Source organism: Seriola aureovittata, chromosome 6, assembly GCF_021018895.1.
Source record: "Seriola aureovittata isolate HTS-2021-v1 ecotype China chromosome 6, ASM2101889v1, whole genome shotgun sequence".
Classification (NCBI taxonomy): Eukaryota; Metazoa; Chordata; class Actinopteri; order Carangiformes; family Carangidae; genus Seriola; species Seriola aureovittata.
In genome coordinates, this window is record NC_079369.1 from 1,146,703 (window position 1) to 1,169,507 (window position 22,805).

The window sequence follows — 22,805 nt, forward strand, 5'->3', positions numbered from 1 at the left end:
GACACAAGTCAGACCACAGACCCGCTTTCCATAAGATTCTTACGTTTATTACAGACCGTGTTTGAAACCCAGGACCAAACATTCTGTCAGTGTTTCATAAAGATGGAGATATAGTGATTTGCTGGGGACCCTCGAGGACCCCACTTTGAGAACACCTGGTCTAAACCAAGTAAACACATTTAACAAAGTACTGTACCTAGATATAATTTTAAGGGTCTTGTGCTTGAGTATTTTAATCTTACTTTATATCTCTGCTCTGGTGCATTTATTTAAAACTTTACTGCTGCATTTATCTGACAGCTGTAGTTACTAGTTACTTTAAAGAAAATGCAAAAACATTTCTAAAAAATGGATGAACTTTTAAATAAAACGCTTTGTTACAGGTGGTTTCCAACCTTTTGGCTTGTGCCCCGTCTGCTGTGTTTAGACAGTCAGGTTCATAGGATATTGATGTTGTCAGCAGTTTCCCTGTAAACGGGTTAGATGTCAAATTATACATTATTTGACAAAAATTCAAAGACAACGGGGCGTCCTGGTGCATGTCATCCCCTCTCTCTCTCTTCCCCAGCCTGTCTCTCTCTCACTGTCCCTGCTCTAATAAACGCATAAATGATAAAAAACAAACTCAACAAAAATCAATCATCTCTCGATCCCTCTGATTTATCTTGTGACCCTTGGGTGGGGGCTGACCCCAATGTTGGGAACCACTGAGCAGGAACTGCATGTAAAGTTGTTAAAACCAGTCTGAGCTGCTGGTAATCCGTCTGCACTTTAACCTAAGTAGGATTTTGATGCAGAAGTTGTAGCTATAATGGAATATTTTCCATCACTGTGCTGGTGTTTTCTACTGTAGTAAAGGATCTGTGTACTTCTTCCACACCTGGTTTTGGAAAGTTATATGTCAGGTGTTGTGCTCAACTATAAACCAGCATTTGAGGGATTTATGAAATTGCAGCTTTCGCTCTCTCTAAATGATAATGAGGTATTACAGAGGAGGAGCAGCGAAAGCAACTTATTTTTGTTGACTAATATCCTTCTCAGGTGCTGCCACAAGTGTTGATTTAGGGATTCGGTAAAAGTAGAGCAGGGGCATGTACTTACTGCAAAGCTTTATAAGGAAGGTTGACAGCGTGTCTGTTGCTGCATCGCTGTCCAGAGTCGCTGTCAGACCATGGGAATAAAACAGACTCACATCCATGCAGGTAAGATGGTCAAGGCTTTTTATTTCATCTGAAACCTGAGAGTCTGTGACAAGGCTTCACATAAAGTTGGCTTTTAGGTTAGTTAAAGTTTCACTGAAGCTTTAAGGAACATGAACCTTTTCTAAATTAAACTAGTGAAAGTCTAAAAGTTTAACTTAACCTGCAGCATTTTAATCTGTGTCAGGATCCTTTAAAATCATATAATCCTCACTTATGATATGATGTCAGGTGTATATTTCTTTTATGTATAACTACATTTAAGTGAGTCCAGTCATAAGAATGACATTTTTTCTGTACATTTCAACATGCAGGGTCTCATCAGCCTCAGGTTTTCATTGAGAATCAACCCTGTTAAGAAATGACTGAAATGTTTTCAACTGTTCGAGGAAACATCCTGCTGTTTTACAGGAAGGAGCTGTCTCGTTACTCTACAATCTAAAACGTTTTAAAGCACATTTAATCCAGGAAGAGCTGGAGAGCATCATGTTTTCAAAGGAAGAAACTGAAAATAAAGCAGAGAAGTTGTATTTAATTATACATTGAGCAGAAATCTAAATTTCAGTGTTCAACGAAAACAACAATTGCAGTGCCCCAGTAGTTACTCCACTGAGTTTACTGTAAATGGCATGAACAATTTGCAAACAGTGTGATCACAACAAATCTACAAACTGTGACGCTCCTGCTCTTGTAGCTGAGGCGAGCAGCTTCCTGCTGAGAGCAGCTCTGCTCTCGGTGCTGCTGTGCGGCCCGTGGCGTGCAGCGTCAGACTCGGACGAGGCGGTCCTGACCAAGTGGGAGATCTGGAAGAACAGCCATGGCATCAATCACGAAGAGATGGTGAGACTGACTCCACCCACACCAACAACAGGTGTGTGTGTGTGTGTGTGTGCGTGAGTTTTTCTTGATGTGTTTGGTGTCATCCTGCAGGACGACATGGAGAGGAGGGCCATCTGGGAGGAGAACATGCGGATGATTGAAGACAATAATCAAGGGTTTTTTATGGGGATGAGGCCGTTCACTATGGCCATGAATAAATATGGAGACCTGGTAAGGACTGGCATTTCCCTCCCTGTGTTTGTAAAAGCATCTGCTCACAATCACAAACCAAAGTAAAAACTGTTTCTCACTATTTAATTATGTATGTTGTTTGTTTAATCTGTATGAACAGAGCCAGACCAGCTGTTTCCCTGTTTCCAGGTTCTGTCTATTCCCTGGGGAATACAATGAGCATGTTTTATTTATAGTATATCACTGTAGCTCATTTATGTCTGTAGACCATAATACTTTTTCAAAAATGTGAATTATTACTACTTTCAGTGATTTGGAGACATACAAGCACAAAAATTAGTCCTGACAGAATCACTTTACATGTAAATAGAGTTTATCATAGTTTTATTTCTTATATTTTTCTGTTGTATTTGTGTGTAAGTAGTGAAACAATATTTTTTACAACCCTGAACTGTAATGTAATGATATTTTTAGTGCTTACCACTAAACATTTGTACATTTTTATAGGCGCTTATTTCATTTTTCAAGTATTTTTGGGGGTTGTTGTCAGCTGTACACTAAAATTAACCAAATGAGAAGACAAACTGAAAGAAAAACTAAAACATCACCTTATCATGTGGGTGAGGACTATTTAAAAGGTGTTAACAAAGATAAAAATGAATGTATAGAAAGTCAAAGTCAACCTGGACTCCATTAAGCTGCTGGCTGTAGCTGCGTATCGACATCAGAGTGGAATCAGTCTGTGGGGACATGTTGTCGTTGCAAAACAATCTCCGTTATGTTCTCTGTTCATAGACCAGACAAGAGTACCGGGTTTTGCAAGGTGCCATCATAGACACCCAGTTTGTAAAGAGAGGGAGGACCGTCTCTGCCCGGAGGCTGCGTGACAACGCCAGGAAGTTAGATGCCTGGTTTGTCGACTACAGGAACCTGGGTTATGTCACTGAGGTGAAAGACCAGGTAAGAACTTCTCACATTCACTTGAGTGTGTTTTATTCATGCTGAATGGTGACCACCTTCAAGTCATTGTTTTAACTGTTCTTCACAGGGTTACTGTGGCTCATGCTGGGCCTTCAGCACTACAGGAGCCATCGAGGGACAAATATACAAGAGGACAGGTCAGCTCGTGTCCTTGAGTGAGCAGAACTTGGTGGACTGCTCGAGGGCGTACGGTACCTACGGCTGCAGCGGAGCCTGGATGGCCAACGCCTACGACTATGTGGTGAACAACGGGCTGCAGTCGACAAGCACCTACCCTTACACCTCAGTGGTGAGGCTGCTGGCTCCGCCCCCATCAGAGCAGTTAAATCAGTCTGTTTCCAGCGCGCTCTTAACACTTACTCCTGATTTTCTCTCAACAGGACACCCAGCCCTGTTACTACGACAGCAGACTCGCAGCCGCTCATATCAAAGACTACAGGTTCATACCCAAAGGGGATGAGCAGGCTCTGGCTGACGCCGTGGCAACCATTGGTCCAATCACAGTAGCCATTGATGCAGATCACTCAAGCTTCCTGTTCTACAGCTCAGGTTAAAAATATTCCCACCACACAATTATCATGTCACCGATGAAAAGAAGGTTATCTAATATTTATAGCAGCTATAATCAATACTTTTATATTAACAAGGGGTCAATGCATCTATACGGAAGGTGTTGCTCATAGTGACATCACCCACCTCTGCAGACTCCACCAGTTTGATTTGATTTGAGTCCAGGTGGAGAACAAACCAGCGCTAAAAGGCCAGAAGGTTCATGTGGCCAGAAACACGATAAAAGAAAGAGAGAAGAAAGATCATGTTTCTGTGTAACAACTGTTCTTTTTACAGCTAGTCTCTACTGCCCCTAAGGGACTTTAAGAAATCACTTAATACAGGTTCATATTTAATTTACAGGAATATACGATGAGCCCAACTGTAACCCCAACAACCTGAGTCACGCGGTGCTGCTGGTCGGCTACGGCTCTGAAGGAGGCCAAGACTACTGGATCATCAAAAACAGGTCAGAACGACTCTGGATAAGTGATCAAACACTACATTTTCTACTATATGTAATGTGCAAGTGTTTCTTGTTTTAATATGAATTTTTGCCCTTTTGTTTATAGTTGGGGATCCAGTTGGGGCGAAGGCGGCTACATGCGAATGGTCCGGGATGGCAGAAACACCTGTGGCATTGCGAGCTACGCCCTGTACCCTATCCTATGATTCTGATAAGATGCTTCAGGGTCGAGTGTTAATACTAAGTTCATCCTCTGGTCTGTCAGTGGAACAACATCAGTCATTTCTCCTACACATCATCTCTAGAGTCCTGTCATACATCTCTTCTAAAGCTTCTGCTGAACCTTTCTGACACTGAAGATGTTTTGTGGAAGATCCCACATCAGTCTTTTACAGTGAGCTCACTTCTTCTCTCAGGGACGTGGTACACACAGGAGTCAATTAGCCTTTGAAATATTTTTTTAATAAGTCAAACTCACCAAATATGGAAAATGCTATCTAAGAGTTTATAAAAGCAAAACTCTTCACTTTTGACAGCAAAAACTTTGTTACAGTAGTTTAGTCTTACATTAGTCTTAGCATTATAAAGGTGTGGTCAAATCCACATTAAAAAGTTAAATCAATTAATTCCAGCGAAACAGTAGCAATTGGTGGATTTTCTTGCAGATACAGTGGCAAGAAAAAGTATGTGAACCTTTTGGAATTTCATGGTTTTCTGAGTAAATTTGTCATAAAATGTGATCTGATATTCATCTAAGTCAAGGGTATTGACAAATATAATGTGTCTTAAATAATACCACAAAAAAATGTTGATCTTTCATGTCTTTATTGAGAATAACCAAAAAATCCTCATAGTGCTTGTGGAAAAAGTATGTGAACCCTTGAATTAATTAACTCAAAAAAGCTAATTGGTGTCAGGTTTTAGCACATCTGGAGTCTCGTTAAGACAATGAGTTTGGGGGTGTGGCCTAAAGCTACTTTGACTGATAAAAACCCCCAAACTTTTGGAGTTTGTTTTGCAAAAGAAGAACACGTTTATGTGCCATGCCTCGCCAAAAAGAGCTTTCAGAGGATCTACGATCAAGAATTGTTGATTTACATAAAGCTGGCAAGGGTTACAAAGTGATTTCAAAGACTTTAGAAATTCACCAGTCAACAGTTAGACAAACAATCTACAAATGGAGACACTTTGGGACTGTTGCTATTGTACCAAGAAGTGGACGCCCAGTCAAAATGACACCAAGAGCACAACGAAGACTCATCAGTGAGGTAAAGAAACAAACCCGAATGACAGCCAAAGATTTGAAGGAATCATTGGAACTGGCTAACATCTCTGTTCATGAGTCTACAACACGTAAAACATTGAACAAGCAGGGTATCTACAGCAGGACGCCACGAAGGAAGCAACTGCTTACTAAAAAGAACATTGCTGCACGCCTGAAGTTTGCAAAAGAGCACATTGACACTCCACAGCGGTATTGGCAAAATGTTTTGTGGACTGATGAAACTAAGATTGAACTATTTGGAAAAAACACCCAGCACTACATCTGGCGTAGAAAGGGCACGGCATATCGTCATGACAACATCATCCCAACCGTAAAGTATGGTGGAGGAAACCTCATGATTTGGGCTCAGCCTGCAATCATTGAGGGGAAGATGAATTCCCAAGTTTATCAGAGAATTCTTCAAGATAATCTGAGACTGTCTGTACATCAGCTGAAACTCTCTAGAAAGTTGGTGATGCAACAGGACAACGACCCAAAACACCAGAGCAAGTCCACAACAGACTGGTTCCAGAAAAACAAAATCTGCCTTTTGGAGTGGCCAAGTCAGAACCCAGACCTCAACCCAACAGAAATGCTATGGATTGACTTGAAGAGAGCCAGACACATGAGAAGTCCAAAGAATATGGCAGAGCTTAAGCAGTTTTGCCAGGAAGACTGGGCAAAAATTCCTCCTCAACAATGTTCAGTTCTGATCCAGAGCTACAGGAAGCGCCTGGTTGAGGTTATTGCTGCTAAGGGGGGGGTCAACCAGTTATTAATTCTAAGGGTTCACTTACTTTTCCCACTGCCATTTTGAATGTTGAATGAGTGTGTTCAATAAAGACATGAAAGATCTGATTTTTTTCTTGTGGTATTATTTTAGACACATTATATTTGTCAATACCCTTGACTTAGATGAAGATCAGATCAGATTTTATGACAAATTTATTCAGAAAACCATGACATCCCAAAAGGTTCACATACTTTTTCTTGCCACTGTATATTAAATCCACAGTGTTTTTTGTCAAGTTTAAAGAACCAGTCTGTGGGATTTAGTGGCATCTAGTGGTGAAGTTGCAGATTGCAACCAACTGAATCCAGTGTGGAGGACCTTCAGGTAACGTAACAACACAAAAGGCTCAATAGAGCCAATGTTTGATTTGTCTCTGGGTTAATGTAGAAACATGACAGTGTGACATGGCAAGCTCCATAGAAGGGGACCTGCCTCTTTATTTTTTTCCCCCCTAAGGGTTCGGTTAAGTTAGGTTAGGGTCCCTGACTCTGACTGGCTCGAACTCGGTTAGTTTTAGGCATGAAGAAAAAGGAGGAATATCAGGCAACCAAAGGCATGGTAGAAACAGGTCTTTGCCCACTCCTTTAGATATGAAGGGCTAATTCTAAGCTAACAAAAACACAGAGATTGCTTGTTTCAGGTGATGATACACTAATGAAAACATAATTATGAATACTGTATTCCATTTCTGCCAATGGATGCCCCTAAATCCTACACTGGTCCTTTAACTTTAGTAAACTTTGAGATGTGGGTTTGCCTAGTTAGCCTATAGCTAGCTGTCCAGACAGTGGTGACCTCTGAGGGAAGTGGAAGGAGTGAAACTGCTCCACAAAAGAGCCATGGTTTGCTTACAGCTACAGAGTCAATGGTACAAACTGGATGTGAATTTTCTTCTTTGCTGCAAAACTCTTCATTAGAAGTCTTCACTGAATGAAATGAATAATCCTGAGAACAAAAATGCCACTGGGCAGTGAAAGGCACAGTACAGAAGAAATAGAAAGAAGTCCTTCAACTATTGTCACACACCAATATTCCTGACTGGATAGGTTGTCAGCAGTGAACTCACCAAGTTTCCATAAACAAATATTTTGTGATGACATGCAGGGTGCGAATTATTCCCATATTCATGCCTGGAAGAACTATTTCAAGCATTATGCCAATAACAATGAATTTCATTTATTTCCCATTTTTGTAAAGAAAAATTACTGTTTTATTTATACTGTATTTTTTCTGCTTTCTTCAATTAAATACAAATCTATGTAAAATGACAGAAATGATCTGTAATTAAAAATGTAGCTTGTTATTATAAAGGTTAATGTCCACACCAACAATTTAAAGATTCTCTGTAATTTCAGGGTAAATCTTATTAGTTTTTTAGATTTTTTTTTTTTACAGTGTACCTTCAGAGGTTCTTAATTATAGTGTGTCAAGCGTCTATGGATAAATGCTAATGTTAGCTTGTTTCTAACTTTAGCCTTAAGTTATAGTTTTAGCTAACTAATGTTGGTTAGCTTAAAGCCCGCCCTTTCTCTTCCAGTGTTGACTTGTCATTTCATTACAAATATAAGAGGTCATTATATAAATTTATCACTGGCGCTCCGTCATGAGCAGTGAGACAAATATTGTTCTGTCTACTCCACTACATTTATTTGACAGTGTTTAGTTCACTTCGCTGTTCAACTTCCTCCTGATTGTCATTTGTTCTCTGATGACATGTGAATGAATTTTGTTGCGCCACTCTCTGGTGTCACGTGTTCCACAAGTTATACAGTTTTGCTTTAACAAATTAGCAATAATTAATCAATACAATAAGCAACCCAATTGAGTCTGTACCAAATAAAGTAAATCAGGGTGGAAACAAATTCCTCACTGAGCAATGTTAGCTTCTGCTTGTTTTTAAGTTTCATGTTATATCTTCAGACTGCAAGACTTTTTTTTGTAATATAACACTTGTTGTACTTGGTAGAAATGACACAGAGAGGGGGAGGGGTGGTGGTGGTGGTTAAATCTGAGCCTGGAGGTCTTAAGTGTGTTTCCACAGTTGTGGTTTATTTTCAATGCAAGTACATTTTTCAGTTTTGTCTGATCATCATAAATACATTTAATATCAGTTACTTACTGGATCAAGTGAAGTGTTTTAACAGACTGATAATAAAGTGATAACCATTTTCTTCTAAGTGTTTCTTGTTGCATGCCGCATTTTATGTCTGCAAGAGCAACCGCACCTCATTGAACTTTGAACCCTCCTGTGTGAAAGCCTATACTCCTTTACGTTGGCTGTTTCTCACAGTCCAGCTTTTCTTATTGTGTCTTATATAAAAAGCTCCAAGGTTCACCTGCTACAAGGTTTACCTGAGGACGAGGAAAGGCAGAGGCTTTGTGTTACTGCTAGACTCAAATGGGTCACTGAATAACTTACAATGCGCTGGAACAGATCTTTACTTCGGGCTGCAGCGTGGTCGGCTTTGCTTTGCTTCGCTGTGGTTTGTCCCTCTGCTCAGAAACAGCCAAAGTGTTGGAGTGAGAGACAAACTCCGATCCGTCAGAGGACACACATCACGAAAAAGTTCTGTGATCCTTCCTTCAGCAACCAAACAGCAGGTGCTGTTACTCAGGTAATGCAGCTCTGTTGTTCATAGAGGTTTTTCTATCTTTGTTACCTTTTCTCATTTAGATGATGTTGGTGCAAAACAAGGTCAAGAAATCATTCAGATTGAATTTTTATTCTGATCAGAGATCATGTCATCTATAGCAAACCCCACATTCACTATCAGACATGCATTTTATTCTACCACAGGTATAAAAAAGCTCAACCTTACATGCTCAAACCTTCATCATGCTACATAATGGCCTTGAACTGTACATGCCATTTTATGCAACTATATCCGTTTATATCTCTATGCCTGACCTTGATTACTTTGTGATAACAGATTCCTCCAGACCAGAGGAGTTCTGGTGACGTGTTAGCTTGTGTTAACTCTCTGTGTCCGTACAGAAGTGCAGCTCTGGCTTCTACAGAGAATGGACTGGAGCGTCCCGGGGTCAGTGTGTCGCCTGCAGCTGCAACGGACTCTCCAATGAGTGTGATGAGCATACAGGGAACTGTGTGGTTGGTGGTCACTCACACACACACACACACACACACACGAACACACACACACACACACACACTCACACTCACACACACACACACACACACACACGAACACACACACACACACACACACACACACACACACACACACACACACACACACACACACACACACACACACACACACACACTCACACTCACACTCACACTCACACTCACACACACACACACTCACACTCACACACACACACACACCAAGACAGTGGCACATGTTCATTTGTTGATTGACAGCTAGTTGTGGCATGTTGTTCGTGTTGTGTCTCATCCAACTAACCTCCAGAACTGTCAGTTCAACACCATTGGTGACAGCTGTGAGCGGTGTGAAGTGGGTTACCACGGAAACGCAGCCAACAGGACCTGCCGTGCCTGTCCGTGTCCCCTCACATGGAACAAGTCAGTCTCTTCTTATTAACAGCTCTGATGTTTTTTCTACCGGATCAGTTTGAACATCTTATTTGTTGTGGCTCAGTTTCGCTCTGGCCTGTCGGGACGTCGGCTCGGGAGAAGTTGACTGCTTGTGTAAACGTGGTTACACCGGAGACAGATGTGAGAGGTTTGTTTGCTGCTCAGTGAGCGACACACACAACCAACCATGTACATTATTTACATTTCAGCGTTATTGTCATCACGTGCATCCTTACCCCTGTTGTCCACTGCTCAACGACACACACATTATTTTAGTAAGTAGGTCTGTCACTAAAAGTACAAAAGTTTAAAAGCAGCTTTTTCCTTCTCATTTGTCGTCTCTTTAAGATGTGCACATGGTTACTGTGGCAACCCAATGGTGCAGGGAGGCAGCTGCAAGCCCTGCAACTGGAGGGACAGCATCTTGAACATGTGTGACTCTATAAATGCAGGTAAATATACATTTATAGTGACTATGTGTTGAAGGGGTAAGTGATTTAATATTGCATTAGAGATATCCTGTGTTTCATCCTCTCCTTGTATTTACTGACAGGTTGTGACAGCTGCTCCTATTCTTTACTGATGGACTTGGACAAGAAGGACAATGATCTGGCTTGGCTGACGCAGCAGCTGCAGAGCATCAGTCTTGACTCTGGTTCACACACGCTGAACATCTGGGAGGCTAACGTCTATGAATCCAAGGTACATACATTTTCCATAAAGACCTTGGCAAAAAAATTTAAAAAATCACAATTCCTGTTATATTTATATCACATGACACTGTTTCTTTCTGCTCACCGCTGCTGTTTTCCAGATCCTGGTTGGGAGCTACAGCGCTGCTGTGAGACACCTGGACCCAAAGGTCAAACAGCTGGAAGAAGATATGAATGTTGTTGGAGAGGACTTGAGTCACTTGATTGACGAGGTACATGGAGTGATTTTTCATGAAGAATCTGTCTTCTTTCTCTAGAGAGTGTAAACAGTGAACAGAAACACATGACAAGTCTTGACACTGTTTTCATTAAATTTCCAGACTCTTCAAACTGAGTCACATCTGGAGAAGGTTTTGCAGAATGTGAATGGAGCCATATTGGAGGCAGATGATGAAGCTGCATCTCTCCTCACAGTAATACGAGGTACATCGTTCAAATATGACTGTATGTGTTCGCATTGTCTGAAGGTGATGTCACATCTCACATTAACAGATTTCATAAACACTCGTAGCATTGAGCAGTTTTCCTAAACTCTGGTCAGTAACGTCAGACTTTGTGGGACTTGTTCAGGAAACTGAATGAATAGTTCTGTCAGCAGTGAGTCTCTTACTGTCGGTTTGTCAGATTTGACAAAGCAGCTGTCCGAGGTGAAACCCGGAGGATCCATCACTCTCTCAGAGAACGACAAAGTCAGGATGATGGAGGAGGCTCAGCGCATGGTGCAGGAAGTGAGAGAGAGAGGCTGCACTGCTCAGAGAGCGAGCGAGCAGGAGGAGGCACGCAACTGTGAGAAGTTTTTCATTTATGACTTGGTTTGTCTCTGGTGGAAAGACTGTGTTCAGTTCATGGATAAAAAGGTGCAGAGGCGGGTCACACTGCTGTTTGGCTCCTCATCCGAACATGAACCAAAATTCAGTTCACAAACAATTATATTCTGCAACTTTTAAAGCTGCGACCATCGTAACTAACACATATGCTTTGTTTTTCGCTTCTCGTCTCGGTTCGATGAACAAAAACAACAAAACTAAAGCTGATCTGGAAGCGTAAGATTTTCAACCTTCCCACCAGAAGTGAAATGCAGGAAAATAACAATATTTTAAAAAGACATTTTGGGATATTCTCTTTAATGATTTCTTGTCAAGAGTTCGATGAGATGATGGATACCGCTCTCATGTCTGGACGGTACATATGAAGCTACAGCCTGCAGCTAGTTAGCTTAGCATAAAGACTGCAAACATAAATATCTATGGCTCTGTTTAATGGTAAATAAATCCACCTACTATCAACCGGGGGTCTTACATCCTGTCGTCACCGTGAGGTAGCAGGGCAATCAGCAGAGACTCTAGGAAGAGGACGAGATATAATGTTTATTAGTGAGTTTTAACCAAGTCTTCTTTTCTTCCACTCCTTTAAGGAAACATTAAAGAAATAGAAGAAAAAAGGAACCTCTGTCAATATTGATATCCAATAATTACTGTAGTGGCTATTTGTCTTCAAACTAATTCAAATATAACATGAAATCAAGAGGCCACTGATGCACCATGGGATGAAGATTACTCAGACAAAGGAATCCACTGTCCAAACAAAGCCATCGTGTTTGTCTTTTGATTTATTCAAACAAGCAGCGAACAGAAGAACAAGGATTGTGTTTCCTGCTGCCTCTCTTGCTCTGGTTAAAAAAACCAAAAAACACAGGCCCAGGTGCATGCTGGTCCTAAACCTGCCTGCCTTCCTAATTAACCTCAGATACCCAAATAGATAAAAAATACTAACTATGCAAAAGAAGCAAATAATATAAACAAACAAACAAACAAACAAACAAACAAACAAGTAACTAGCTTCAATCTGCACTTTCTCCTCAGTGTTGAACCTAATCAGGGACAACATGGCGGTTCCTATGGAAACCGTCCCGCCTGTCCTGAGCCAGACCTCGGACTCTCTGATGTCCTCGGACTCTGCCCTGAGAGATCTGTCCGGGCTGCTGTCAGAGGCGGAGGACAGAGTGGACAGGACACCTGGCCTCAACCTGAAGAGTCACGCCTCCCTACAACATCTGCAGGTGAGCTGAAACACAGCTTCAAATGTGTCGCGTCATACCGATGTCTTCACCTGTCTTCATCTGCCTCTCATCATCCTCCAGCATCTTCAGACTCAGATGGAGAGAGCGCGAGACACGCTCCTTCCTGCGACTGTAATGACAAAACATCTGTTGAAAAATGTCACCGACACCTTCTTAATGCTGGAGGAGATTAAAAAAGTAAGCTGGCGTCTTTCACCACCGCGACTCCACGGGACGAGTTTTGAAACCGCGCAAACTGAGTTTAGTGTGTGTGAATTGCAGGAGTTTGAGAATCATGCAGCTCCAGTAGATGGCGCCAGACAGGAAGTCTTTAGGAAGCTTAATATGATCCTCCACATCAGGGCCAAGGTGGATCTAGTAACCAAGGCTGAGGAGCGTGCACAGCAGCTTCACACAGCTGCAGCAGGATTTCAACAGTGAGTTTAAAGATGGAAAGAACGGGGGCACATGTTGTTTTGTGTTTATGTTGACATTAATACACCTTTCTGTGTGACGCAGAGCGCGTCATGACGCTACCAACAGCACTGAGCGGCTCCGCGTGCCGCATCAAGGAGCTTATAACAACATCATCAGTGTCATAGATGAGACGGAGATGGCAGCAGATCAGTCCAGAGAGGCTGCTGAAGGAGCCTTAAAGGTAACTGAACACCTAAATGCTACAGGTCCATATAGTATACAGGTAGATGTCCCGATGAAGCCCCGCCCACCTGGACCCAGCGTCCAACTTTACAGGATTTGATTTCTCTGAGTGTTTTACCTGAGATCTGCCTGAGAGAGGAGATGTAAAACTACACTGAGATGGTTTTTGGTTCTTAAAACAACAGATATATATCTTCTTCTGGATCAACACTTCAAATAAAACAGTGTAAAATATGGAACGTTTGAGTCAATGATGTTTTATCAAAAATAATGATATGATTGTGTTCCTGTTAATTAGGATGTGAAGGAGGGAGGTGAGGTCAACAGGGCTGAAGGACTCAAAGATAATTCAACTCATGTACAAGCAGAAGCCAACAACACTCAGAAGGACCTGGAAAGTGTGTAAAAAAACATCACTTATAACAAGCCACATAGAATTATATTAATTTTGAAAATATTAAATGCTTTTCCGTTTCTTTTGAACAGCGCTTTCACATACAGTGAACACCAGCAAAGGACGCGTCGAGGAGCAGAAGGGAAAAAGAGAATTGCTGAGAACGGTCATCTCAGCCGTCAGCGATGACCTCAAAACCATCAGAGGAGGTCGGTGGGTCGCTCAAAATCTGCTGCACAGGAGACAGGAAACATCAGGTTATGCAGAGTACCTACAAACACAGCAGGTCATCTTGGTGCTTTGATTTCAGACGACACAAAAGTCCTGATAGAGTCTGTGAAAACAGCTGCCACGGCGTCGAACTCCACCGTCAGAAACATAACAGAGAGACTGAGGAACATCAGCCAGGAAGTGGAAAGAATAACGTCGCCCAGTGTCGTTGTGAACATGGAGGATAAGTTGACTGATGCAGAACGGGCATGTGAGTATTCAATGGTGCGAATGTGTCCTTAAAATATAACATTACATTTTACCCTTCTTTATTTTTTTTTTTGATATTTGTTTGGTTTGTTTTCTGTGTTTCAGTGGAGAACTTGAACGCATCTCTTCCCGTGTTGACGAACACCCTCAGTGACGTTGAGGCGCTCATCAGGAAGGCACCCCCTAGTGCCAACATGACAGAAAGCATCAGGAGAATCAGGGACTTGATAGAGGAGACGAGAAACTTTGTCAACAGGGTAAGACGCTGCTATTAATTTGTTGTTTCTTACCTGTCAGCTTTGATTTAAAGCAGCTATGATAAATACTTTTTGGCGACGACTGTGCAGCTTTTATAGTTAAGAAAAGCTGTGTGTTTGTGTGAGTGTCTGAATGTGACTAAAGGACAAATCTAATGTCTTAAATCTTGTCTTCTCCAAAACAGAGGGACATCTGGCCAAAGGGACATTTTGTGAAAAAAAACAAGCTAGCTTAACGTGTTAGCTTTGATTTGACAGCTAACATGTGATACATGCTAAATACACTTAAAAGGTTAAAATTACTTCCGTCAAATACTTACTGTGGTGGGAATGACGGTGATACCGTGTGACCGCTGTATTTTGTGTCAAAATGAATGTTGACAACCGTCTCACAACAAAACCTAAAATGTGTTTTGATTATTTGAGTATTATTTTATTCAGGTACCTTAAAAGTTTTCAGATAAATAATATTTTTAAACTTTAATTGTTGAACCTTGTAAGTCTGAATGTGGGACAAGAGTAAAACAGTGACATTGAAGCTGATAATGGACGGATGGTAAGTTGGTTTTATTGTTACTCAACTTACTTTAAATCACTTAATTTGACCAAATGACATGAAAGCACTTGTCACCTGATCCTCTTACAGCTCTCCATTGCCACCACGTTCAGCGGAAAAGGTCATGTTGAGCTTCGTCCTCCGGAAAACCTGGAGGACATTAAAGCGTTTACAGCCGTCGATCTGCTTCTCAATCACCGTGGAAACAATCCCTCCAAAGCCGACCGCAGACGAAGGCGACGGCAAGACAAACGCAGAGATGTCAACCTCTTCGTTTTCTACTTGGGCAACAAGGACGTGAGTTTGCCTCCTTCGTTTATACAGAGAGTCGTACAGTCCTGTTCAGATCTCTGTCATTGCTCTTTCATTTCCAGGCGTCCGGAGACTACATCGGGATGGCGATCAGACACAGTGTGTTGATTTGTGTCTACAAGTTGGGTGGAGTCGTCCATCAGGTGGAAACCAGCCAAATAACAACAAGCACCAACGTGAACTCGTCAGACTTTGACAGGGTCGTCTTTCACAGGTGAGCGTGACTCTCTGAGGGGAACGTACTGCAACAGGTGTAATCACCGTGTTGATTATCTCCATGTTGACAATTCCTGCAGAGTTTACCAAGACGCCGAAGTGAACATCACCAAGAACTTCACATCACAGATGCCCGTCAGTCTCGCTCCTAATTATAACCTTCCAAACACCACGACCGGCGTCCTCGACCTGGATGTAAACAGTGTTGTTGTCTACGTGGGCGGCTATCCTGACGACTTCACGGTAACCTGCCACCGCCGCTCGTTCTTTAAATCTCAGATACACAACATCCAAAACCCCGAATCCTGACCCCCACCAAGACAAGAACAAACCATGAACATTTAAACGTATTATCTCATAATTTTGATATCATAACTCAAACTCCGAATGTTTGTGACTTCCTAAATCAAAATTCTTAATTACTGTTAATCATAAATTTGATCTCATCTCATTATTTTAATTTGTTTTAAAATGTTTTAAAATTTTAATTTAGGGTTAGTACTGCAGTTTGTACTTTGGATTTCCTAAGTAATAATTTTCATTATAACTTAATAACTCATTATTTTGACTTAGTAATTAATTATATCTTACAATCTCATAACTATGACTTAGTACCTGATACTAATTTATTTAATTTTTTTATCATCCTCCTCTCGGCAGAAGTAAGATTCTGGATGTAACTGGCACAAACTATAAAGTCCCATTGAGCAATTAAGCGCAAAGATGAAGTTGGGGTTTTGTTTGAGTCCTTGAAATGAGTTTGGAGAATCATGAATGAGCAACATGGTTGTTCAGTGTTAACTCATTCATTCATGACATGTTGGCATTCCTCCTTTAGCCTCCGCTGGAGCTGCGTTACGCCAAATACAGAGGAGCAATGAAACTCTCCTACATCAATGACAATCCTGTTTGCCTGTTCAACTACAAACACGCAGTCAACATGGATGCAAAGCAGCCTCATATTAAGTAAGGTTTAAAGCTGATCACTATGTGTACATAGCTTTGTTGTTGTAATTACCACATAGAGAAATAAAGACATAATTCTTTATTTGTTTAGGATTCCCCAGTCAGAGGTGTCTGATTACTACAACGGGGCAGGTTACCGCCTGGCGTTCATTAAGGAGCCGGACAAGAAAACGAGAAGATTGTTCAGATTTCACACAAACAGCAGAGAGGCTGACGCCTTGTTATTCTACATTGGAGATGAAGTATGAGGTTTCTAGTTGAATTGAACAGATTTGCAGAAGCACCAGTCAAATACTCGGTCTACAAACAGATATATGATCGATGTCGTCTCTCTGCTGCAGGAGTCTTTTTTCTGGCTGCATGTGGAAAGAGGTTTCCTGGTGCTTCAGGGACGACAAGACGGTCGAGAGCTGCGAGCTCAGACGGCTGAAAAAGTGTCTCTCATCGTAAGATGATCAAAGATCAGTTACTTTCCATAGTGAACATTACGCAGTGCAAGCTGTCTGAATGCGTGTTCGTCTACTAAAAGCATGTTTCCTGTCTCAGGACAAATCCTTTGCGATCACGACTGCAGACCGGTTTATTGTGCAGTACGGACGGCAGCAAATCTCCACAGCTCACATTCCTACAAACTACAGGAGTTATTACGTGGGGGGTCTCCCAGCACGGCTCAGGCAGAGGTAACAGAACAAATCCGGCCCATACTACAGGAGATCTTAATGCTTTGCATGAAATGTATTTCCAGTGTTGCTACTATGATCCACCAAAGACAAAAGTTTGTGTTCATTTATTGTTAAAATTAAAATCATTTCAGTTGATTTGCCTCTTTCACCTGAACGTTGTGAACAGGTGAGAGAGGGGACCTGCTGATACTCTCTACTCTCTACTCCTTTCACATTTCTTTAACAAACAAATATTTAAGAGACTTCGATCTAATGCAAAGCTTTTTTGATGGTCTTATAAATCATTTACCAAGAAGTGAGCCCACCCCATGCAGCATCACAGCTTCAGCTCCTCGGGTTAACCTCCGTACTGTGTTTGAATGTCAGGCACAACATCACAGCTCCACCGCTGAGAGGATGTGTGGATCACCTGACAGCAGACGGGGAGATCGTGGAGTACAACAGGACGCTGGGTGTCAGTGATGGATGTCCCGTCCCACTACTGGTAAACTGCCAAAACGCAATGATATACATGACTGCGCTAAGTTTAATGTATTTGACTTAATGTTGCTTTAAAATGTCTATCACAGGATCAATACTTTTAAAAAAGGACTGACCTTGACCTTTTGACCTTTGACCACTAATCAGTTCGCGCTTGAGTCAAAATGAATGTTTACTGAGATATCGTGTCCATGAGAATTGGTGACCCGAAAACTAAATGGCCTCCAGCTTTGACTGTCGCCGGCGCGGAGGCATAAAAATGGAGAATAAACTATTCTTATTAAACATAATGAAATGTCAAAGAAGAAAAAGGGAAACGGAAGAAGAATATTATTGTGAATTGGTAATGTACAAATAAAAAGTGAAATTGAAAATCCTGGAGTGTAAATTGAAAATGAAAATGTTTAAATTAAAAGCCAAAGTTTAAAGTGAAACTGAAACTGAAAAGTAAGTAATGGAGACTTCAGTATTTAGAAAGGAGTGTAATCGGTGTGTTCCTGGTTGTGCAGGGTGTCCGTGCAGCTCCGTTGTCCTCGGCTCTGTCCATCGATTCCCTGTTTGTTGAGGATGAACGGCCGGTCAGAGTCTCTCTGGGCTTCAGGTCCTCGGACAGACACGGTGTTCTGCTCAGCGCCAGCTCTCAGGTAAACCGGATCCAGCGTTTAAATGAGAATCAACTGATGGAGATGACTCTGTTACTACTCTCTGATCTTCTGGCAGGACCTTCGGCTGTCCCTGGCTGACGGCTGTGTCGTATTCAGCAGCAGTGATTTTACCTTGAAGTCTGATAAAAGATACAGCGATGGCAGCTGGCACTACCTGTCTGCAGTGAAGAGGCCCACAGGGTAAGATGAGTCCTCCTGCCAACACAAGCACCTTTACCTCAGTTAAAATCTAAAAAGCCCATCACTGAAGCCGTCATGATTTTCTCAGGTTGGAGCTCAGCATTGATAATGTGAAAGTGATTCAGGGACAATCACATCACGTCAGGCCAGAGCATCAAAACTCGCCTGGAGAGAAATTCAAAGCCTGGATCTCCAACCTTTATACAAGGAGGTTTGGAAATCTGTTAACGTTGTTTTAATGGTTCAGCTTTTTCCTAATGTTAACATCAATTAACGTTTTATGGAAATCTCTGACGCAGACCGGAGCTGAGCTTTATTCCTGTTGATCTGAGCTCATTCTCACTAACGGGAGACACAGTTCTTGGCCCGTCCGGTCTCCGAGCACCACAAGAGCATCAGAGTCACAAACCTGTGAGCACAACAAGCCGCCGTTCCTCCAGCACAGTGATTCTCCTCTTGCTTTTAGTGCTGGGTGGTGATACAGGTCATTTCTCTACCTGCTGTCAGGTTCAGCCTCCTGCACGCATCCCGTGTGGAAACAGAGGAGCGCACCGTGGTGAACACCAGCTCTACGACGAAGACAGCTGGCTCAGTTACACCCTGCCACAACACGACCTTAATTACAGGTTACTTTAAATTCATTCATTCATTCAGCCAACCAACTATATATTCATTCATATGAAACTTCACCGTTGTGTCTCTCGCTTGCGTCTCAGGCCTCACTTCTCTCTCGACGTTAAGACCGAGTCGTCCAAGGGGCTGATCCTGCAGGTGGCGGGGAGGGGCGTCGTACCCCTGCTGGCACTGTTCATGGCCAACGGCAAGATCAAGATGTCGCTGGGACAAAACAGAATCATCCAGCACAGGCAGAAGAGTAACGACGGGACCTGGCACAGAGTAACTGACCGCTCGCTAAGCCCCTCCCCCTTTAGTTACTGTTGCTAGGCCTGTTGATGAGCAGTAGCTATAATCTAAGCTAATGCTAACTTTAACTATGACGACGGTCTCCAGCTGAATTTTTAGTATTTCTAGATCATTTGCTTTAAAACAAAAACCCTGCAAAAGGATCTTTGATGTAACTATTTTATTTTGAAAACGTGTCATTAGGTTACTATGCTAGTTAACACTAGCCTAGCATGGGAAAGTGGTCTCAGACTTTTGGATGTCACTGTTAGCCAAAAAGTTTTCTAGCTTCCAGGTTTGCTTGCTTTACTGTTTCTCCTGCTTTGATATGTTGAAGTTATTCAAATGTAAAGGAATGGATTCAAAATTCTTAAAACTGAAGAGTAATAACTGACCTTAATACTAAATGTGTCATGTTTAAGTTTACAGACATCTCTAATGGTAGTCTATAGGAGAAATCAAGTTAGTAAGCTGTGATTGGCCAATCACTGTTTGGGGGGGGCGGGGTTTTGTGAACAATCAATTACTGCACATATAGAGTTATATCATTTCAGTCTCCTGTACATTACAGTGATAGTGACCTCAAATCTGTTTTACTGATGTCTTTATGCTGACGACTTATCACTTTACCTGTGTGTGTGTGTGTGTGTGTGTGTGTGTGTGTGTGTGTGTGTGTGTGTGTAGGTTGAGCTCAGTGTGGAGAAAAGCACTTTTCATCTGCTGGTTGATGGATTCCGTGTGACTGATGGTCACTTACCCGACAATGAGGGATCATCTCTGGACCTGCTCACCCCCGTGCACCTGGGAGTTGATCCCACAGGCAGAACCATCAAGGTCTGTATCAAACCTCCGTCACTGTCGGACCATTTATTAAACAGCCTGTCACACATTTTCACACACGACTAGGTTTGGGCCAATATTTGATAAAATCATGATATTTCGTGCCATAGACAACATTTTTCATAATTATGGAAAAAAACGGTTTTGTTTTGTTTTTGTTTTTTTGTTCGACCCTCATTTCTGCTGTTTAGTGGCAGCATCGCCTATACCTGAAACATAAAATACAAGATCATAATTATATGTAATTAAAAAACACCTGAAACTACAATATTATAATTATGTTCCTCTGGTGAAAACATGTATAACCTCGATATTTGGTTGGACTGTTTTGAGATTTTATTTTGAAGAGACCCTCTCTTCTCTCCTGGTCGTCCCACAGGAACTTAACGTTCCCATGAACAGCATTACCGGCTGTATTCGGGATTTCAAAGTGAATAATATGGCTGTGGGGGAACCGCAGAGGAGCCACAAAACTCTACCGTGTCCCGACAGTCTCACAGAATTGGGGACGTACTTTGGCGGGGGTCACATTGTCTTAGGTTTGACGTTTCATTCTTTTGATCCTGATGTATTACAGGTTACAACAAACGCTCACGTCTAATGAATAATATGTCTGTTATAGATAATTACTTCAGTGTTGGCTCCCACTTTGTGTTGTCCTTCGAGCTGCGTCCTCAGTACCGGTCAGGTCTTCTCTTCCATGTTGGAAGTGACAAGGCCGGCCTTGATGTGTTCTTAATGGAAAACAAGGTAAAACCTTTCAGCGCTAAGAATTAAAAAGTGCATTAATTAAACAACCATGTTCACTGACTGCAGTCTTTTACCAGGTGGGTGTTAAAGTGGATAACGGCAGCGGCGCTGTCAGTGTCTCTGTGACGCCTCGTGGAAGCCTGTGTGATGGAAAGTTTCACATGGTTACAGGTATGACTCCACACGCTGACGTCACCTGATCATATGTGAGTGGCTCTAAATTTTAAATTCTTGTGATCTTGTCCATCAGTGTCCAAACAACATGAAGTTATCAAACTAGTGGTGGACTCCGTGTCTGAGCAGAAGGCCGTCCCCTTCGCGTCCGTGTCACACTCACAGGATTCACTTTACATCGGAGGTAAATCCATCAAACATTTCACAGAATGTCTTTTAAAGAAAATCAACTTTTTATGAAATAAATTCTGACCAGATTCTTTCTTTTTCTGCTTTTCCTTTTCTCCATTCAGGGACAACGAAGTCCAGACATGTCCCCGTGTCCTCACCCTTTGTGGGCTGCCTGCGAAACATTAAGGTTAATGACTGGCCTGTTGCATCTGAGACACAACCCAGGGTGGTTGATCCCGTGAGCATCGATGGATGCCCCAAACACTGATGACGTCAAACCCACAAAACCCACATTCGAAATTCTGTTGCCACGTCAGGCAAGAAGTCACCAGCTGATGTGGAAGTGTCCATGAGGGAGACAGAACTAAAGTAAAAACATTGTTCTTGTATTAGAGTAGAACTAGTTAGTAGTAGTGTGTAGTACTAGTATGATAAGAGAAATGTTAAGAAGGTGTTTGTTTTGCTATTGCTACATAGCTAACGTTAGCATTAACAGACTGTTTACTTACCAGTCTAGAAGCTTCAAACTTCATTCCTTTACTCACCAACATCTGTATCCAGAGGTGGAAACAAACACCCAAGTAAGAAAGCTATGAGATACAATATAATAGATTTAAAAAGCTATAACAACATTAGCAAACAAGAGAGAGAGACTGAATAAAATACACTTCAGATCATGATTGCAACAATAAAAGTGACTAATGACTGAAAACCATATTTCATTAAAAGCCGAGCTGAAGAAAAACCACCAGGAGCTGATTGTAGTTTTAGTGTTGTTATTGACATTTTGCAGTTTTCTTTGTACTGTCCTCTGTGCTGCTGTAATACTGCAAATGTTCCCACTGTATCTTACATTCACACACACACCATCACACAGCTCTTTTCTCTACATATATATATATATATATATATATATACACACTGTACACACACTCACACACCGGTGACACATTGGGGGAAATTTGGATTCAGTATTTTGCCCGAATAAACTTCGACATGAGGAATCGAACCACCGGCCCTTGAGTTAGAGGTCACACTTCATCTTCAGATTTCTCTGAAACTTGTCCTGCGCTCCCAACATACCCAACAGAAACAGTAAAAACATTCATGAATGCACTGAAGTGTTTTATTTAGGTTTGCAATAAAATACTATAATTGAGGCAAAACACCTTAAAATTCTACATTTTCCATGTCACGTGACCTTACAACCCCCAACCCACTTAGTTTAGTCTGATGCACAGATGTTAGAGTTTCAGCAGAACTATTAATAAACCTCTTCACAGAACTCAGTCTTATGTGTGTTATAATATATGAAACATAACAGACACAGGATTCAGTGGACGAGATAAAAACAAACAAAACATGTGGCAGATGATTTTAAACTCAGCTCACGTGTGTAATAGTGATACAGAAAATATAGTGTGTTTCACCGTATCAGGAGAAATGGCCGACACCCACATCCATCTCATATGAAGTGAACTGGAAGCGGTTTAGAGAGTTTAACACGAGTCCAGAGGAAATGTG

General features: G+C 41.7%; 3 protein-coding genes and 1 long non-coding RNA gene across 10 annotated transcripts in view; 2 read left to right on the forward strand and 2 right to left on the reverse strand.

Annotated features, from left to right (window-relative positions):
- The first annotated feature begins 1,171 nt into the window (after positions 1-1,171).
- Positions 1,172-4,447, forward strand: cts12 (cathepsin 12). The gene is made up of 8 exons (XM_056379517.1): positions 1,172-1,202; positions 1,894-2,039; positions 2,130-2,249; positions 3,006-3,170; positions 3,259-3,480; positions 3,572-3,740; positions 4,104-4,209; positions 4,313-4,447. The coding sequence occupies exons 1-8, from the start codon at positions 1,172-1,174 to the stop codon at positions 4,410-4,412; spliced, it is 1,059 nt and encodes a 352-aa protein (XP_056235492.1). The 3' UTR covers positions 4,413-4,447.
- A 4,496-nt stretch (positions 4,448-8,943) lies between these two features.
- Positions 8,944-22,035, forward strand: lama3 (laminin, alpha 3). 3 transcript variants are annotated; one of them, XM_056377612.1, is made up of 33 exons: positions 8,944-9,970; positions 10,171-10,274; positions 10,376-10,524; positions 10,637-10,747; positions 10,856-10,958; positions 11,160-11,321; positions 12,398-12,594; positions 12,676-13,031; positions 13,114-13,252; positions 13,553-13,652; positions 13,741-13,857; positions 13,959-14,129; positions 14,234-14,385; positions 15,032-15,238; positions 15,316-15,467; positions 15,550-15,712; positions 16,308-16,435; positions 16,527-16,677; positions 16,777-16,881; positions 16,982-17,115; positions 17,485-17,602; positions 18,108-18,242; positions 18,319-18,443; positions 18,532-18,654; positions 18,743-18,854; positions 18,951-19,069; positions 19,160-19,340; positions 20,031-20,180; positions 20,566-20,725; positions 20,809-20,936; positions 21,014-21,107; positions 21,187-21,294; positions 21,404-22,035. In XM_056377612.1, exons 2-33 carry the CDS (start codon positions 10,199-10,201, stop codon positions 21,547-21,549), a joined length of 4,572 nt encoding a protein of 1,523 aa, XP_056233587.1. In that variant the 5' UTR covers positions 8,944-9,970; positions 10,171-10,198; the 3' UTR covers positions 21,550-22,035. The 3 variants fall into 3 exon arrangements, with proteins under 3 accessions (XP_056233587.1, XP_056233588.1, XP_056233586.1); XM_056377613.1 differs by having other exon boundaries at positions 8,945-10,274; positions 12,676-12,792; positions 12,877-13,031; XM_056377611.1 differs by having other exon boundaries at positions 8,945-10,274.
- On the reverse strand, positions 10,376-12,769 carry LOC130170392 (uncharacterized). 2 transcript variants are annotated; one of them, XR_008827976.1, is made up of 4 exons: positions 12,633-12,769; positions 11,816-11,877; positions 10,621-10,788; positions 10,376-10,511 (listed from the first exon to the last, which is right to left on the reverse strand). It is a non-coding gene; the product is annotated as an uncharacterized LOC130170392 (long non-coding RNA). The 2 variants fall into 2 exon arrangements; XR_008827975.1 differs by lacking the exon at positions 10,376-10,511 and having other exon boundaries at positions 10,649-10,788; positions 12,645-12,759.
- A 350-nt stretch (positions 22,036-22,385) lies between the features above and the next one.
- The window catches only part of osbpl1a (oxysterol binding protein-like 1A), a 23,132-nt gene continuing 22,712 nt past the window's right edge, over positions 22,386-22,805 (reverse strand). For all 4 annotated transcript variants that reach the window (XM_056377616.1, XM_056377614.1, XM_056377617.1 and 1 more), the window contains one exon: positions 22,386-22,805. This exon is cut by the window's right edge and continues 504 nt beyond it. The gene's annotated coding sequence lies outside the window, so the exon portion shown is untranslated.

Coding starts and splice junctions, on each gene's coding strand:
- cts12 (XM_056379517.1), top strand. CDS start 1,172: ATGGGAATAAAACAGACTCACATCCATGCAG. Junction 3,171..3,258: donor TCACTGAGGTGAAAGACCAG/GTAAGAACTTCT, acceptor TGTTCTTCACAG/GGTTACTGTGGCTCATGCTG. Junction 4,210..4,312: donor TACTGGATCATCAAAAACAG/GTCAGAACGACT, acceptor TTTTGTTTATAG/TTGGGGATCCAGTTGGGGCG.
- lama3 (XM_056377612.1), top strand. CDS start 10,199: ATGGTGCAGGGAGGCAGCTGCAAGCCCTGCAACTGGAGGGACAGCATC. Junction 13,858..13,958: donor CCTCAAAACCATCAGAGGAG/GTCGGTGGGTCG, acceptor CTTTGATTTCAG/ACGACACAAAAGTCCTGATA. Junction 15,468..15,549: donor GACAGGGTCGTCTTTCACAG/GTGAGCGTGACT, acceptor CAATTCCTGCAG/AGTTTACCAAGACGCCGAAG.